The 19,150-nt window shown below is 41.0% G+C and overlaps 1 protein-coding gene across 3 annotated transcripts in view; it reads right to left on the reverse strand.

Annotated features, from left to right (window-relative positions):
- nfix (nuclear factor I/X (CCAAT-binding transcription factor)) overlaps window positions 1–19,150 on the reverse strand; it is a 138,506-nt gene that overhangs the window by 104,380 nt on the left and 14,976 nt on the right. For all 3 annotated transcript variants that reach the window (XM_012953147.2, XM_031897662.1, XM_031897661.1), the window contains exon 2: window positions 18,362–18,617. In XM_012953147.2, coding sequence (XP_012808601.2) covers window positions 18,362–18,617 — 256 coding nt within the window. The remainder of the gene's footprint in view (window positions 1–18,361; window positions 18,618–19,150) is intronic.

Below are 19,150 nucleotides of genomic sequence, written 5' to 3' on the forward strand. Positions count from 1 at the left end.
TAACCTAACTACTGAGAGCTACAGTGGCCAATAAACTCTTATTATGGTAACACAGCACAAGTGCATTATTGTCCCTTTAACACCTAATAACAGTCACCCAGCTCCTGAGAGCACTGTTGTCCTATTCCAGCCTCAGTGCCAATACCAGATAAGCTGCTGGACTTTCAAGTGGCCAGGATCCAGCTGGGCAGCGAAGAGAGACGGGCACATTATTCAAATGGTAATGACCAGAATAGCATTTAGCCCTCTTCCCTCTCATGCAAACACACACACACATACCCTGGCACTGCCAACTGTGACTGCACACACAGCATTGAAACTCCAGACATGCTTGTGAAGATGGACGCTGGCACTGCTGCTGCCTGTACTGCACCTGAGCTATTTTATATGTTATGTGTGCGTGCAGCAGGAGGGGAGGCTGGCACCGTCATGGCTGTACTGTGTATACAAATTGGGGTGTATGAGGGGAGACTAGTGCTCCTGCTGCTGCCTGCACTGCCCCCGTGCTGAGTATACAGGCCATGGGATAGTAGCGTGTGTATGAGCCCATATGAGTGTGTGATGGGAGGTTGGCACTGCCACTGCCCAAGCCCTTTTCCAAGAATGCTCTCTTCGCACCATGAATTATTCAGGCTTTATTCCTTCCAATTCTTCACTGGTCCTCATGTTCCCCCTTTGCCTTTATCAATAATGAATGGGCTTTTAATCAGCTTCAAAAAGGCCCCCACTCCTCAGGGGAGCAATCCCATATTCTCTAGCACCTCCAACCTTTGCCCCTCAGTGGGTCACACTAAAGGGAAGGGGTGGCTGCAAAATAACCACTAATGCGGGGAATGCCATACCATGGGGTATAATGCCTCGCGTTCTCCGTTTGTTTGCATTGATACTATACTGTGCCTTTTTAAAGTCAGAGTTGCCTATAGGGGTGATATTATACAGTACTGAGCAGCGGGTATAGATGCGGGGTTGTGTTGTGGCTCTAATCTATTTTTTATTATCTATATTTTACTCCTATTTAAATGTTTTTTCTTCCCTTCCTCCGCCCACTTCTGATGACGTCACTTCCGGTTTTACAGCAAAAGTACTTTCTGTTTAATGGTGGTCTGTGAGTCGTGCAGGGTCGGACTGGGGGGTGCAGGGCCCACCAAGGCTGCCACCTCCCAAGGTGCCTCCTCCGGCCACGTCTCCCGCAGGGGCCACCGCCGCACACCCCTAAACCCCCCACCACGTATGTGAAATGCGTCAGGGGAGCACATTGGAGGCCGCAATAGGGTCGGGTCTGGGCCGCTGGGGCCCACCTGGTATTTTCCGACCCTGGATCGTGGATTGGGTTGTGGATAAGGCAGTTGTGGGTTGGCTAGTGGGTCCAAGGGGGTAGAAATGCGGGTCCAGTTTCAAAAACTGGTTCCCCGCAAGACTTTACACTGAGCATCTCCATAGTTACCGTTATGCTATTATATAATACAGAGGGTCATTTATCAACGTTCGAACTTGAACTATTTCCATAATTTTCATTTTTTAGGCAAATTCAAATGATGGTTTCCAAAAAAACCTGAATGTTTGAGACGAAGTGCAAAAAAAAAAATGTAAATGCTCAGCATCTAAAAGCTTCCCAGTTCATATAGTTGCCCTGGGCAAAATAGATGTGTATTTTTTTAATTCAGGTTTTTCACATTTTTGAAAAAAAATGTAAGCGTTTGTAGACCCATTAAAAATAACAAGAATATGAATTTGATGCATTTGAGTTTCTTTTTTCCACGGTTTAATTTGATCTAGTTTTTTTATGCAATTTTGTTTTTAATAACTAAGCAAACATTTGAGGTAAATTCCAGTAAAATTTTGAGATTTAAACTGAAAAAAAACCCCTCACAAATACAGATACGGCCATACAGGGCCCGTAGCTATAGACATGTTTTATTAAGCACTTAGGGTTAGGCACTTATGGGTCAGACTGGGGTGTTTGAGATCCACTAGGGCTGCTACCCCAGGGGCCCCTACACCCCCTCTGGGGCCCCTGCCACTCACCCCTAACCTACTGCCAGCCCCTTCCCTCCCACGCGATCAGGGGAAGGAGGGCATTGGGCGAGCAATGGCAGAGGGCAGGCAGGGATCGGGTCTGCGTGGGTAGGGCCCATGAGGGCCGGGACCCACTGGGTTTTTTCCCAGTGTCCTGTTAGCCCAGTCCGACCCTGGGTTTAGACAAGCACTTAGTTACTATAGGCTATGCATGTCTGTAGCTATAGGTATGTTATCATAAACACACTATTACCTATTAGTATCTTTTTTCTTTATAGCACTGAGGTATGTACTGCATGCAGCTGTAGGACAGTGTGTGTATAGTACGGCAATGGTGCTGGGGAGGGGGCTGCAACCGAGGGTACAGTACCGATGTGTACAGTACCGATGTGTACAGTAAGGCAAGAGAGTGTCAGGAATGGGGCTCTAACTGTCGGAACGTGTGTATAGTAAGGCAAAACTGTGTTGACGATGGGACTATAACTGTAGGAAAGTGTGTGTAGTAAGGCAAGCTATGATCTATAACACAAGCTGTGTAGCCCCCAGCTGTTGGAGCTGGCTGAGTGGATGCTGGGTAGTGTAATTTGATAACTGCTTTAAAGCTTCAGGTTAAATTAGAAATAATGGGACCCCACACAGGGAGTTTTGCCCCGGGCCCAGTACTATTAATAACAGCCCCACTGTACAAGTTATCCGCATTCCTTGCTGTGCTTTGTTACCTGGCCCCTGCCCTCAGCTAACCCCGGCCTCACTCCCCGGCAAGCCTACCTGCACAAGCACACACAGTGCTACAGGTGAGCTTACACAAGTGTGCGACAGCTACAGCCTGCCAGTGTCTCTCCCCATTGCACCCAACACAGAACCCTGCCGCCACACAGGAAAACCGGGAAAAATCCCAGTGGGCCCTGAGCGCTACCTGTGCCCTGTTCTCCTACCATGGTAGCGGGGAGAGGGGGCCGAGGTGGGGGGAAGGGGTTGTGGTAGGCCCGTGAAGTTGGGTTCTCCAGTGGGCCCCAGGTACCCCAGTCCCAATCTTTGTATAACAAAAAGGCCTTGGAGATGTTCAAAGAGAGGGATAACCAAAGGCCTAAAGGCTTTCACCAAATAGTCTCTGTGTTACTACAAGGCAGAACCTATGAGTATCTGGCTCTGAATGGTATATAGCTGTATGTTTGCTTCTGGGACAATATGCAGCCGTAAGTTTTATTATATGGCTCTTGGTTATAACACAGCTGTATCTATTACTATATAACTAGGCTAATACATAGCTGTGTGTTCTATTATTATATATCTAAGGGTTATTTATATAATATATTATATATAAATAAATAAATGTATTTGTTAACTGCATTATTACACCGGTATAGCCATATGTTTTATTATATTGAGTTACTATATAGCTGTATGTGCTATAATATAATTCTGGGTTATTATACAGCTGCATGCTTTATTAAATGGCTCTGGGTTATCATACAGCTGTGTGCTTACTATTAAAGGTATAGGATCCATTATACGGAAAATGATTCTGAATTACAGAAAGGCTATTTCTAATAGACTCCATTATAAGTGAATAATTCAATTTGTTAAAAATGATTCCTTTTTTCTCTGTATTAACAAAACAGTAGATAGTATTTGACCCCAACTAAGATGGCCCTTGGTTATTATATAGCTGTATATATTATTACATTATGGGATGTAGCTGTATGTACTGTTCTATGCATGGTTATAACTATATGTATTACTATGTATATTATTATATGGCTCTTGGTTAGTATACAGCTGTATATATCATATAGTGAATAAAGTACCCCCTATTGGAAAATATAAGGATATCATAAGTCACCGAGGAGTTCCAGGACCATATAACAGATTATAACTGATGGCTATTGGATATTATACAGCTGTATATATTATTACATTCTGGACTACACCAGTATTTAATATTTATTTAATATTAACTGACGAACAGCAATGACTGGCTCTTGTGTATTATATGGCTATTGGATATTATACAGCTGTATATATTATTACATTCTGAACTACACCAGTATTTAATATTTATTTAATATTAACTGACGAACAGCAATGACTGGCTCTTGTGTATTATATGGCTATTGGATATTATACAGCTGTATAGATTATTACATTCTGGACTACACCAGTATTTAATATATAGCTATAACTATATGTACTATTATATGGCTCTTGGTTATGGGGTTCTGCATTATTCTGCATGGGACCTTTTATCCATAATGCTTAGGACCTGGGGTTTTCTGGATAAGGAGCCATTCGTAGTTTGGATCTTCATTCTATAAGTCTACTAAGACATCATATTAACATTATATTAACATCATATTAACATTAAATAAACCCAATATTACTGTTTTGTCCCCAATAAGTATAAATGATATCTTAGTTGGGATCAAGTACAATATTCTTCTTTATTACAGAGATAAAGGAAATAATTTTTTAAAAACTGCAATTATTTGATTATAACAGAGTCCTAGGAAATGGCCTTACCATAAATCGGAACTTTCTGGATAACAGGTTTCCAGATAATGGATTTCCTATACCTGTACTATTGCGCCCTATGTTGCCAACATAATTATCATTGATGTTGCCAATGTTTTTTTTTAACAAACGCCGAGGGTGATTTACAAAGTGACACTGAAATGCAGGCTTGTATAAGCATCACCGGCAGTTCTTTCCACGGCCAAATAAATATTAAACGGTTCCGCTGTGCCTCCAGTTCATTATGGCTGCGTGTTTAACTGGTTGGTACTAGGGCTCTCCGGCTATCATTATCTCTGTCTGCAGGCGATGAAATCTCCCTGCATATTATTCTATCTGTCCACATGTTGTTCCATCCATTTGTTATTTTATCTATGTGCTTATTATTCTATCTGTAACTGTCAGCATGTCGTTCTCTTACCCCACGTGCTAATGCGCCTGTCTGCACTGCCCGGACTATTTCTTCCCCTGCCAGGAGGGTGCCGGATCGTTGCCTTGTGCGCCCATTGAAAAGACTTTTAGTCATTTCCCAATGGAAATTTGCCCGCGGTAATATCTGCAAAAGCAAATACTGGCCAAACCGGCAGCACTGAATGCGAATAACAGTCCCCTAACTTCTCATTATCCCAAAGACTCCTTATTTACCACCACGGCGAAAAATTTTCGGGGAAAAAAGATAAATTACTGTCTCTGTCGGAACAGAAATTGAATTGAAATAATCAAATTTTGCTCTTATCCCTTTACTTTTATAGAATATCAAGGACCTTGATAAATTATGGAGAATAATATAAAAAAAAAAATCTCCTTTTTGGATACAAAGGACGTTATCGGCCTCCCACAAGGGAAATTTTCCAAAAATGTTCTGGAATAAGAGAAATGACCTTCACTGTTGTAATAGAAGTTGAATTAAATAATCAAATTTCACTGAAATCCCTTTATTTGTTATAGAATTTCAAGGACCTTGATCAATGATGGGGAAAAATAGAACATTTTTCTTCTCCTATTTGGAGAAGGCCGACGTTATTGGCCTCCCATAAGGGAAATTTTCAAAAATGTTCTGGAATTAGAGAAATTACTCCGCACAGAAGATTTCTTGAAATCCCTTGATTTACGACCGAATTTCAAGGACCTCAATAAATAACGGAGAAAAAAATTCTCCTAATTTGGCTAAAAAAAGCCTGTTATCGGCAACCCATAAGAAAAAATTCTGAAAATGTTCCGGAATAAGAGAACTTTGTTATATTATATATTATAAGAGAACTTTGCTATTTGTTATAGAATTTCAAGGACCTTGATCAAAAAATTTTTCTTCTCCTATTTGGCTAAAAAGGACGTTATCGGCCTCCCACAAGGAAAATTTTCCAAAAATGTTCTGGAATAAGAGAAATGACCTTCACTGTTGTAATAGAAGTTGAATTAAATAATCAAATTTCACTGAAACCACTTTATTTGTTATAGAATTTCAAGGACCTTGATCAATGACGGGGAAAAATATAACATTTTTCTTCTCCTATTTGGCTAAAAAGGACGTTATCGGCCTCCCATAAGGGACATTTTCCAAAAATGTTCTGGAATAAGAGAAATTACTCCGCACTGTCAGAACAGACGTTTTCTTGAAATCCCTTGATTTACGATCAAATTTCAAGGACCTCAATAAATAATGGAGAAAAAAAATTCTCCTAATTTGGCTAAAGAAATCCTGTTATCGGCAACCCATAAGAAACATTTCTGAAAATGTTCCGGAATAAGAGAACTTTGTGATATTATATTATTACAGGTATGGGATCCGTTATCCGGAAACCCGTTATCCAGAAATCTCCGAATTACGGAAAGCCTGTCTCCCATAGACTTTATTTTAATCAAATAATTCCGATTTTTCAAATGTATTACCTTTATCTCTGTAATAATAAAACTGTACATTGTATTTGATACCAATTAAGGTATGATTGATCCTTGTTGGATGCAAAACAATCCTATTGGGTTTAATTAATGTTTTATTGATTTTTTAGTTGACTTAAGGTATGGAGATCAAAATTACGGATACCCTTGGTCCCGAGGATTCTGGATAATGGGTCCTATACCTGTATTATAATACAGGTATAGGACCCATTATCCAGAATGCTCGGGACCAAGGGTATTCCGGATAAGGGGTCTTTCCGTAATTTGGATCTCAATACCTTAAGTCTACTAAAAAATCAATAAAACATTAATTAAACCCAATAGGATTGTTTTGCATCCAATAAGGATTAATTATATCTTAGTTGGGATCAATTACAAGGTCCTGTTTTATTTCTACATAGAAAAAGGAAATCAGTTTTAAAATTCTGAATTATTTGATTAAAATGGAGTCTATGGGAGATGGCCATTCCATAATTCGGAGCTTTCTGGATAACGGGTTTCCGGATAAGGGGTCCGATACCTGTATTATATTATATGTTATAAGAGAACTTTGCTATTTGTTATAGAATTTCAAGGACCTTGATCAATGATGGGGAAAAATATAACATTTGTCTTCTCCTATTTGGCTGAAAAGGACGTTATCGGCCTCCCATAAGGGAAATTTTCCAAAAATGTTCTGTAATAACAGAGATTACTATCACTATTAGAATAGCAGTTTAATTGAAAAAAAGCCGAATATTACTGAATTTTACTGAAATGTAAGGACCTAGATAAATAATGCAGAAAAAAAACACATTTTTTCCCTCATATTTGGCTAAAAAAGGAATTATCAGCCACCCGTAAGCAAATAATGGTTTTTGCCAGGTGTCAGCTGAAGAAACAGACGCCGTTATTCCCATCAACATTCTCATCAAAAAACTTGTCAAAGTCCTCTATAAATGGAGGAGGAACATTGTCAGTGCAAACTCACATTCATAATAAATTGAAATCCAAATAGAAATTTTATTAAAAAAAAAAACAAAAAACTGAAGAAGGCGGAATTTTGAAATATTCTCCGTTTTATGGCCCTGTCTGTAAAGGGCAGATTTATCAAAATGTGAGAATGTGATAACTCACCACAGAAAAATTCACCCACTTTCTATTCATTCTTATACAATTTTCAGAAGCAAATTCATGAAATGGTGAACTCTAACTTTCACCCATTAATAACTATGCTTATAAAAATTCCAGAGAATTGAATTGAAAGAGGGTGGTTTTTTTTCCTGTGGTGATCTAATCTCAGCCTCTAAGTGCTTGATTGGCGGTTTTTCCATGATATGTACAAAACTATTCAATTTATGGGCTTATTTATCAATTTTAGCATTTGTGAATTTGATTTAGTTTCTTCTAAATCCAATAAACTTGCATATGGAATGCTCGCTTATTTATTAATGTGGTAAACTCGTGGGATTAAAAAAACTCAAACTGGGGTGACCTCAAATTTTCGGGGCAGATTTATCTATCCAAATGTGAGTTACAGCTTAATACATCCCAAGTTCTATCTATTCATATATGATTTTAAAAAGTGTATTTATTGATTGGTAAACTCTAATTTTCATCAATTGATAAATTCACTTCTAAAAAATCCCATTGGAACAAAGGGAACGTGGGTGAGTTTTTTTTATGCATTAAGCTCTAAACTCACATTTTGATAAATCTGCCCTTTTCAGTTTACAAACTCGAATAAAACGCAAAAACTCGAAGATCTTGAATTGAAAATATGCCTTTGACTTTGCCTTGAACTACTCCCATTGGCTTCTATAGAAACTTTTAAAAGGAGAAGGTTTTAGACGGCGAATGTTTACAATCGAGTTACCGGGGTTTTTTTTGCACTTAATAAATACCAGACATTCGCGATTTTGAACCATAAATCAAATTAGAGTTTTTTTAGCACAAAAAAAGACTCAAATCGTAAAAACAAACAAACTCAAACGTTGATAAATCTCCCCCTTACGAGTTTATTTTCGAAAAATTTGTGTTGCCAAAATAGAAGTTCTATAAAAATAGAAGGCAACATCTTTAGAGATTGAGAATGGATTCTGGACTGGTACCTAATGGGTTAAACGCAATATATTTGAGATAGTTCTGGTTGTTCAACAAGGGGTGGACACAATGGGGCGTAAATGCAACGTTTAGCATTTGTGGCTTTGCTAATGGGGACGTTTCAGGATAACCCGATCCGATAAAACAGCAGAGGGTTTGAAAACAGACTGGACCTTAAAGGGGACCTGTCACCCTAAGAAAACATTCCAAATCCTTTTCTATCATGTGAGTTGAGCAAGATAAACTTCACTTACACCATATAAATTATTTAATTTGCTTCCTCTTCAGTCTTGGAATTTACAGTAACAGCCAGCAGGCCGGCGCCATTTTGTGAACATTGTTATTAAGGCAAAGCTTTGTATCACCCCAAAATCTTATATATTTGCCTCCTAGGTGATATCTAGGAAGTGCTGAATGGAAAGTTAAAGTAATAGCAATTAAAAATCTGATCTGTCAATCATATTTTGCCTGCCCCGCCTCTATAGAGGAACGGCAGGCACTACATGATTGACAGCTCAGACTTTTAAATACATTTATAACATATATAAGTATGGATGATTTCATTAAAAAAAGGATTTGGGTTTCGTGTTTAATTTGCAAAGGACATTTATTATATGGGATAACCTAATCCGGAAACCCGTTATCCAGTAGCTCCGAATTACAGACAGCCCATCTCCCATAGACTCCATTTTAATCAAATAATTCAGAATTTTAAAACTGATTTCCTTTTCCTGTACTTGATCCCAACTAAGATATAATTACCCCTTATTGGGGCAGAACAGCCCTATTGGGTTTATTTCATGGTTAAATGATTCCCTTTTCTCTGTAATAATAAAACAGTACCTGTACTTGATCCCAACTAAGATATAATTACCCCTTATTGGGGGCAGAACAGCCCTATTGGGTTTATTTAATGGTTAAATGATTCCCTTTTCTCTGTAATAATAAAACAGTACCTGTACTTGATCCCAACTAAGATATAATTACCCCTTATTGGGGCAGAACAGCCCTATTGGGTTTATTTAATGGTTAAATGATTCCCTTTTCTCTGTAATAATAAAACAGTACCTGTACTTGATCCCAACTAAGATATAATTACCCCTTATTGGGGGCAGAACAGCCCTATTGGGTTTATTTAATGGTTAAATGATTCCCTTTTCTCTGTAATAATAAAACAGTACCTGTACTTGATCCCAACTAAGATATAATTACCCCTTATTGGGGGCAGAACAGCCCTATTGGGTTTATTTAATGGTTAAATGATTCCCTTTTCTCTGTAATAATAAAACAGTACCTGTACTTGATCCCAACTAAGATATAATTACCCCTTATTGGGGGCAGAACAGTCCTATTAGGTTAATTTAATGTTTTATAGATTTTTTAGTAGACTTAAGTTATGGAGATCCAAATTACGGAAAGACCCCTTACCCTGAATACCCTTGGTCCCAAGCATTCTGGATAAGGGGTCCTATACCTGTACAGCTTTTTATGTGTGGGCGACAGGTTCCCCTTTAAAAGTATATGATAGACTTTGCAACCAGTCTTTATATGATATGTGTCTTTAATTCTTCCTTCTTTTCCACACATGATGGTTGCTAGGGCCTCCAAGCTTGGATACCAGAACTATAAAATGTTAGTCTCTAAAAAATGTTAAAAAAAAACTTTTGAAAACACAAAAAAATGAAACTCCTGTCTCCAAAATGATACTTATTCTGTGAAGTCTGAAAAAGTTTGCCGTGAACGTGTCCTTTGTGAGCGCGGGCCTGGGTGCCTTCCGGCAGCGGCGCGGTGGAACTGGGGTTAAACGTGGTGTTTTCATTTCGTACGCCGTGTCTGCTCATTATTGCAATATAAACCAAACCCAAGTTGGAATCACATGATAAGGTAATGCAAGGTCAGAACGCAGCGGAGGACCCTGTCCAAACATACACAGACGGAGACAGGGGGAGCGCGAGAGGGAGCAGTGAAAAAGGGGTGAAACCGTTATGTGGTGAAGGAGGGGGGGGGAGCAGGGAGAAAGGTGGGGGCGATAGAGAGAACGATGGGGGGGTGGGATAGGGAAATAGGGGATGGAAGGCTTTGAGGAGGAGAAGTGTGTTTCCTTCCAAATACTTTTTACTCATAAGAAGTTTCGGGGAAAGAAAACACACATTTAGCGAAATGCAAACACCTCCAAACTATGAGCAGCGCGGAATGTTATTATGTCCATAGCCATAAGGCCCCCGATAATTAGCATGTGTACGGCCTGCGGCTCTCTATAATGGCACTGAGTATCTATACAGTGTTATACTGACTGTGCTGCCCCGTACAGCCATACTGAGTATCTATACAGTGTAATACTGACTGTGCTGCCCCGTACAGCCATACTGAGTATCTATACAATGTAATACTGACTGTGCTGCCCCGTACAGCCATACTGAGTATCTATACAGTGTAATACTGACTGTGCTGCCCCGTACAGCCATACTGAGTATCTATACAATGTAATACTGACTGTGCTGTCCCGTACAGCCATACTGAGTATCTATACAATGTTATACTGACTGTGCTGCCCCGTACAGCCATACTGAGTATCTATACAATGTAATACTGACTGTGCTGCCCCGTACAGCCATACTGAGTATCTATACAGTGTAATACTGACTGTGCTGTCCCGTACAGCCATACTGAGTATCTATACAGTGTAATACTGACTGTGCTGCCCCGTACAGCCATACTGAGTATCTATACAGTGTAATACTGACTGTGCTGCCCCGTACAGCCATACTGAGTATCTATACAGTGTAATACTGACTGTGCTGCCCCGTACAGCCATACTGAGTATCTATACAGTGTAATACTGACTGTGCTGCCCCGTACAGCCATAAGGAGTATCTATACAATGTAATACTGACTGTGCTGCCCCGTACAGCCATACTGAGTATCTATACAATGTAATACTGACTGTGCTGCCCCGTACAGCCATACTGAGTATCTATACAATGTAATACTGACTGTGCTGCCCCGTACAGCCATACTGAGTATCTATACACTGTAATACTGACTGTGCTGTCCCGTACAGCCATACTGAGTATCTATACAATGTAATACTGACTGTGCTGCCCCGTACAGCCATACTGAGTATCTATACAATGTAATACTGACTGTGCTGCCCCGTACAGCCATACTGAGTATCTATACAATGTAATACTGACTGTGCTGCCCCGTACAGCCATACTGAGTAATCTATACACTGTAATACTGACTGTGCTGTCCCGTACAGCCATACTGAGTATCTATACAATGTAATACTGACTGTGCTGCCCCGTACAGCCATACTGAGTATCTATACAATGTAATACTGACTGTGCTGCCCCGTACAGCCATACTGAGTATCTATACAATGTAATACTGACTGTGCTGCCCCGTACAGCCATACTGAGTATCTATACAGTGTAATACTGACTGTGCTACCCCGTACAGCCATACTGAGTATCTATACAATGTAATACTGACTGTGCTGCCCCGTACAGCCATACTGAGTATCTATACTGTGTAATACTGACTGTGCTGCCCCGTACAGCCATACTGAGAATCTATACTGTGTAATACTGACTGTGCTGCCCCGTACAGCCATACTGAGTATCTATACAATGTAATACTGACTGTGCTGCCCCGTACAGCCATACTGAGTATCTATACAGTGTAATACTGACTGTGCTGCCCCGTACAGCCATACTGAGTATCTATACAATGTAATACTGACTGTGCTGCCCCGCTACAGCCATACTGAGTATCTATACAGTGTAATACTGACTGTGCTGTCCCGTACAGCCATACTGAGTATCTATACAATGTAATACTGACTGTGCTGCCCGTACAGCCATACTGAGTATCTATACAATGTAATACTGACTGTGCTGCCCCGTACAGCCATACTGAGTATCTATACAGTGTAATACAGACTGTGCTGCCCCGTACAGCCATACTGAGTATCTATACAATGTAATACTGACTGTGCTGCCCCGTACAGCCATACTGAGTATCTATACAATGTAATACTGACTGTGCTGCCCCGTACAGCCATACTGAGTATCTATACAATGTAATACTGACTGTGCTGCCCCGTACAGCCATACTGAGAATCTATACTGTGTAATACTGACTGTGCTGCCCCGTACAGCCATACTGAGTATCTATACAGTGTAATACAGACTGTGCTGCCCCGTACAGCCATACTGAGTATCTATACAATGTAATACTGACTGTGCTGCCCCGTACAGCCATACTGAGTATCTATACAATGTAATACTGACTGTGCTGCCCCGTACAGCCATACTGAGTATCTATACAATGTAATACTGACTGTGCTGCCCCGTACAGCCATACTGAGAATCTATACTGTGTAATACTGACTGTGCTGCCCCGTACAGCCATACTGAGTATCTATACAATGTAATACTGACTGTGCTGCCCCGTACAGCCATACTGAGTATCTATACAGTGTAATACTGACTGTGCTGCCCCGTACAGCCATACTGAGTATCTATACAATGTAATACTGACTGTGCTGCCCCGTACAGCCATACTGAGTATCTATACAGTGTAATACTGACTGTGCTGCCCCGTACAGCCATACTGAGTATCTATACAGTGTAATACTGACTGTGCTGTCCCGTACAGCCATACCAAGTATCTACACCATGTAATACTGACTGTGCTGTCCCGTACAGCCATACCAAGTATCTACACCATGTAATACTGACTGTGCTGCCCCGTACAGCCATACCGAGTATCTACACCATGTAATACTGACTGTGCTGCCCCGTACAGCCATACCGAGTATCTACACCATCTCTAATATGAATTGCAGCAGAATGACATTATCTGCACACCAGTAATGAATGCAGTGCACTATACAATGATACATTGGGGGGGAATTAGTAATTAATTAAAATGCCATTTTCGAGGCACAGCGTCCTCAACATAGCGTTTAATCCCCAGACAAATTTATCAAAGAATCTGCAGCTGCTTGATAAATAAATGGCACGAGGGTGAAAGAGAGGGATTACCGAAATATCAGCAGTCGCTATTCTCCCTCTCTACTCGTGGACATGGGAATAACCAGTCAGGGACAGCTCTGTTGGTGGCCGGACTTCCGGCGCTATTAATAGCGAATGCCACAGTGAAGCCTTAAGCCTCGCTAACTGACAGACAAACTGCCATCCGGCACTTAGGGAATGGGCTGCTGCCCGCGTGGGTTGAGGCAAAAGATGCCCCCTTTAGGGTATTCCCTCATAGCCACCGCCTGCATATTGGTAATAAATAGGAACAACTTGCCCTTAAATGGCGCCCTCTGCCTGACTTCTATAGATTATTAGAATTGGGGCACACTTAGGCTAATTCATTTCATACGCCCATAGTGGGAGATTATATAGACCAATAAGAAGAGTTATGGGGCGGGAGTTATATGGAGCAATAGGAGTAGTTATATGGAGGGTTATATGGAGCAATAGGAGGAGTTATAGGGAGGGTTATATGGAGCAATAGGAGGAGTTATAGGGAGGGTTATATGGAGCAATAGGAGGAGTTATAGGGAGGGGTTATATGGAGCAATAGGAGGAGTTATATGAAGGGTTACATAGAGCAATAGGAGGAGTTATAGGGAGGGGTTATATGGAGCAATAGGAGGAGTTATATGGAGGGTTATATAGAGCAATAGGGGGAATTATATGGAGGGGTTATATGGAGCAATAGGAGGAGTTATAGGGAGGGGTTATATGGAGCAATAGGAGGAGTTATAGGGAGGGGTTATATGGAGCAATAGGAGGAGTTATAGGGAGGGGCTATATGGAGCATTGGGTTATAGGGAGGGGTTATATGGAGCAATAGGAGGAGTTATAGGGAGGGGTTATATGGGGCAATAGGAGGAGTTATAGGGAGGGGTTATATGGAGCAATAGGAGGGGTTATAGGGAGGGGTTATATGGAGCAATAGGAGGAGTTATAGGGAGGGGTGATATGGAGCAATAGGAGGAGTTATAGGGAGGGTTATATGGAGCAATAGGAGGAGTTATAGGGAGGGTTATATGGAGCAATAGGAGGAGTTATAGGGAGGGTTATATGGAGCAATAGGAGGAGTTATAGGGAGGGGTTATATGGAGCAATAAGAGGAGTTATAGGGAGGGTTATATGGGGCAATAGGAGGAGTTATAGGGAGGGGTTATATGGAGCAATAAGAGGAGTTATAGGGAGGGTTATATGGAGCAATAGGAGGAGTTATAGGGAGAGGTTATATGGAGCAATAGGAGGAGTTATCGGGAGTGTTATATGGAGCAATAGGAGGGGTTCTAGGGAGGGGTTATATGGAGCAATAGGAGGAGTTATAGGGAGGGTTATATGGAGCAATAGGAGGAGTTATAGGGAGGGTTATATGGAGCAATAGGAGGAGTTATAGGGAGGGGTTATATGGAGCAATAAGAGGAGTTATAGGGAGGGTTATATGGAGCAATAGGAGGGGTTATAGGGAGGAGTTGTATGAAGCAATAGGAGGGGTTATAGGGAGGGTTATATGGAGTAATGGGAGGAGTTATAGGGAGGGTTATATGGAGCAATAAGAGGAGTTATAGGGAGGGGTTATATGGAGCAATAGGCGTTTTAGGGAGGGTTATATGGAGCAACAGGAGGAGTTATAGGGAGGGGTTATATAAATCAATAAGAGGAGTTGGAGAGCAATCATATAGCAAGTAATATACATAATTGTAAAAAATGCAGGAATATTAAAATTCACAGAGGAGTGCTTTTATACAGGTTATAAGCATCCAAGTACACATTATTTTTTATAATATACAAGTATCAGAATATCATTTGACGCAATTTACATCACTAAGCGCCGATTATAACGGATGACATCACTAAGAACCATTTATAGTAATATATGAACGACTAGATATTCATGGCTCTTGTGTATTATATCCGTGAGAATGACAGACTGCAAGTCTATATGCAGCAATATGAGGGGTTATACATGTTTATGATTACACTGAGCCTTTACTATTTTTCACATGAAAAGAAAAAAAAAAACAGAAAATAGCTAAGGAACCCAGAAGCAGGGCTGGAGAAACACTAAATAAACACTAAAAACAGATTTTGCAAGACACTTTCTATTTAACCATTTTGTAGCCATTTTGTGGCCCTATATTCCAGCCTCTCACTGTACGTGTTTTATAGCCTATAGGGAACTATCAACAAACCTACAGAAAAACCCTTAAAATCAGTTTACACTGTTGTACAGGTACGAAAACCCGCTATCCAGAAAGCTCTGAATTACAAGAAGGCCATCTCCTACAGACCCCATTATAAGCAAATAATTCTAATTTTTAAAAAGAATTTTCTTTTTCTCTGTAATAATTAAAACAGTACCTTGTACTTGATATGAACTAAACAATGCCATTAGGTTTATTTAACGCAAAAATGATTTATAGCAGAGATCAAAATTACGGAAAGACCCTTATCTGGAAATCACCAGGTCCCAAACATTCTAGATAATAGATCCTATACCTGTATATAACTGCATTCAAAGTCTGCGTGTCAAATACATTATAAAATGTAATGAATTTTATCACATTAAAAAAAAATACTACAGAACTGAAAATAAAGATATCTTTGCTCATAGACTATATCAATGTATGTGTTAATATACTGAAATATATGTATACTGAGAAAGGAAAGAAGCATATAAATAGTATAGTGAAAGTTTATAAATAAATATAGAGAGAAAGAGAAAGACACATATATGCTATACAAATATATATATATACACAAAAAATTTAACTTTTGCACGTCGCCAGATAGATATCTGCAATATTAGAAAATTCTATACTGAACTGATAAATAAAGTAAGGGATACACAATAAGATATACATGCATATATGATAGATATATAGATGATAAATAGATGTATTAATCATATAGAAGCACAAGGGTCCATTCAATGCACCAATATATTTATATATACATAAATGTTATTTCAGCCTCTATCAGGATATCTGCAAGACGTGATTGTGAGTTATTAAATCGGCATCATCCCCCAATACTGCACTACACTGAGTGTATATTTAGATGACTGACCAATAGATATTATGCATAGATGACTGTGAGATGGACAGAAAGACAGACATATATACCCAAATTTATTTAATATAGATATATATAATATATAAATATATAAATCAAGCCTGTGAATCTACCTGCCTTAAACACATTATATATTCTAAAAGCCCCATCTGTGAAATGATGGGTAACAATGGGAAATTGGGGTATATGAGAGATGGAGGTTTATATATATATATATATATATATATATATATATATATATACTGGGCTTATTATATATATTTTATAGAGATACTGAGTTTTAGCTCAGACATGTTCCCGCCGGGCTCAGTTTACAGAACGTTTCCAGCATAAAACCTTAATATTTAATAAATATCTCTAAATACAAAATAGTGGTGATTTGGGGGGCCATTCGAGAGTATGGGTTGCATATATGCGGGTAGAATGAGGTCTAGGGATTAGAGGACTGTACGTGACAGCCGCAGCACAAAGCACGTCGGGCATATGGAACAAAATAGGAATCTGGCCCATGGAGTGAGAGCCACTTGGTAAGCACATGGAGAGGAAATGGGGGCGCTGAGAGAGAGTGGGCACAGTAACGAAATAGGGGAAATAGGGGAGATTATAGGATGTGAGAAATGGAGAGAAGAGACCCCAAGAAAGGGGACAGAGAATCAAATTAATCACATTTATAGGTGTGAGAGGCTTGTTCTTCAGGTAAGAAAAGAGGGTACCTGGGAGAGAGGGGTAAGTGAAGCTCAAGTGGGCTGATGTGGTGTTGGTCTGGGCAAAGGGGGACATGAGGTGTCTTAGAGGTCACAAAATATGGTGTTTAGACAGGGAGATATAAGGGCTAAGGGTAGCAGTTATCTTTACTCTTTACTCATGTGTAAATATAATGAAATATAGAAAGATATGTATACTGAGGAGGTATATACACAGTACTGGAAAAGTGTGTGTGTGTGTATATATATATGGAAAGTTTTCATAAAAATATGGGTGCAGAAGGGGGCAGAAAAGGGGGAGTAAGACAACTGAATGGGGTCATTTCAGGCCTGGGTATGAGATGTACTATGAGTTGCACAGTGTGTGAGGGCTGCTGGGGGCAGTTATGGGGTGTAAGTTGAGTTGGAAGGTATATGAGTGGGCTTGGGGGGTAGTTATGGGGTGTAAGTTGAGTTGGAAGGCATATGAGTGGGCTTGGGGGGTAGTTATGGGGTGTAAGTTGAGTTGGAAGGCATATGAGTGGGCTTGGGGGGTAGTTATGGGGTGTAAGTTGAGTTGGAAGGCATATGAGTGGGCTTGGGGGTTAGTTATGGGGTGTAAGTTGAGTTGGAAAATATATGAGTGGGCTTGGGGGGTAGTTATGGGGTGTAAGTTATAATAATAATAATAAGTTGAGTTGGAAAGTATATGAGTGGGCTTAGGGGGTAGTTATGGGGTGTAAGTTATAATAATAATAATAAGTTGAGTTGGAAGGTACATGAGTGGGCTTAGGGGGTAGTTATGGGGTGTAAGTTATAATAATAATAATAAGTTGAGTTGGAAGGTACATGAGTGGGCTTAGGGGGTAGTTATGGGGTGTAAGTTATAATAATAATAATAAGTTGAGTTGGAAGGTATATGAGTGGGTTTGGGGGGTAGTTATGGGGTGTAAGATGACAAAGGGTTAAGGGGCGGGTATGGGGGTGCAGATACAAGTTGGGGGAATGCCGGGAAGTAACACATGAGCCCCCCCCCCCCCCCCCGCTCCCCGGTACCTGGGTCAGGCAGTACGGTGAGTACATGTCTCGGTTTCCCGGGGCTGTGCTGGTGTGTCGGGCTGTCTCGGTGCAGCCTAGGGCTGTCTCATGGCGCGCCGGGGGTCTCTCAGTATGGGCTGTGAGTGAGTCCCGGTGTCTCCCTCCCGCCGCTCCGTCCCACTCTCCCCAGGATACGGCAATCTCTCGCCTGGCTGCTCCGGGCTCTGGCTGCTCGGCTCCGGCTGCTCCGGGCTCTGGCTGCTCGGCTCCGGCTCTGGAAGGGAAAGTTGGGGGAAAGTTTTGGGAATGATTTAGAAAAAAAAAAAAAAAAAGGCAGCGGAGGGAGATTGTGCCGAGACAGTCGGAGTGAGTGGAGAGACGGAAAAGAGACCGCTGGGCTGGCAGCAGAGAGAGGGGCTGGAGATGGGGAGGCTCAGGGAGGGACACGGCACTCAGGGTGATGGTGGGAGAGTGAGAGAGGGCAGCAGCCAGGTACAGAGACAGCTGGTCCCATATTAGCCAGCAGGATGTGACTGCCACCCATGCCTGGCTCTGTTCCCCATTGTTACTGTCGCCTCTTAGCCCTCTCTCCTTCTCCCCCATAGCCTTCCCCTGTGCCCCCCATAGTCTTCCCCTGTGCCCCCCATAGTATGAGCCTTCCCCTGTGCCCCCCATAGTATGAGCCTTACCCTGTGCCCCCCATAGTATGAGCCTTCCCCTGTGCCCCCCATAGTATGAGCCTTACCCTGTGCCCCCCATAGTATGAGCCTTCCCCTGTGCCCCCCATAGTATGAGCCTTCCCCTGTG

This window comes from Xenopus tropicalis, chromosome 3 (genome assembly GCF_000004195.4).
Source record: "Xenopus tropicalis strain Nigerian chromosome 3, UCB_Xtro_10.0, whole genome shotgun sequence".
Taxonomy (NCBI): domain Eukaryota; kingdom Metazoa; phylum Chordata; class Amphibia; order Anura; family Pipidae; genus Xenopus; species Xenopus tropicalis.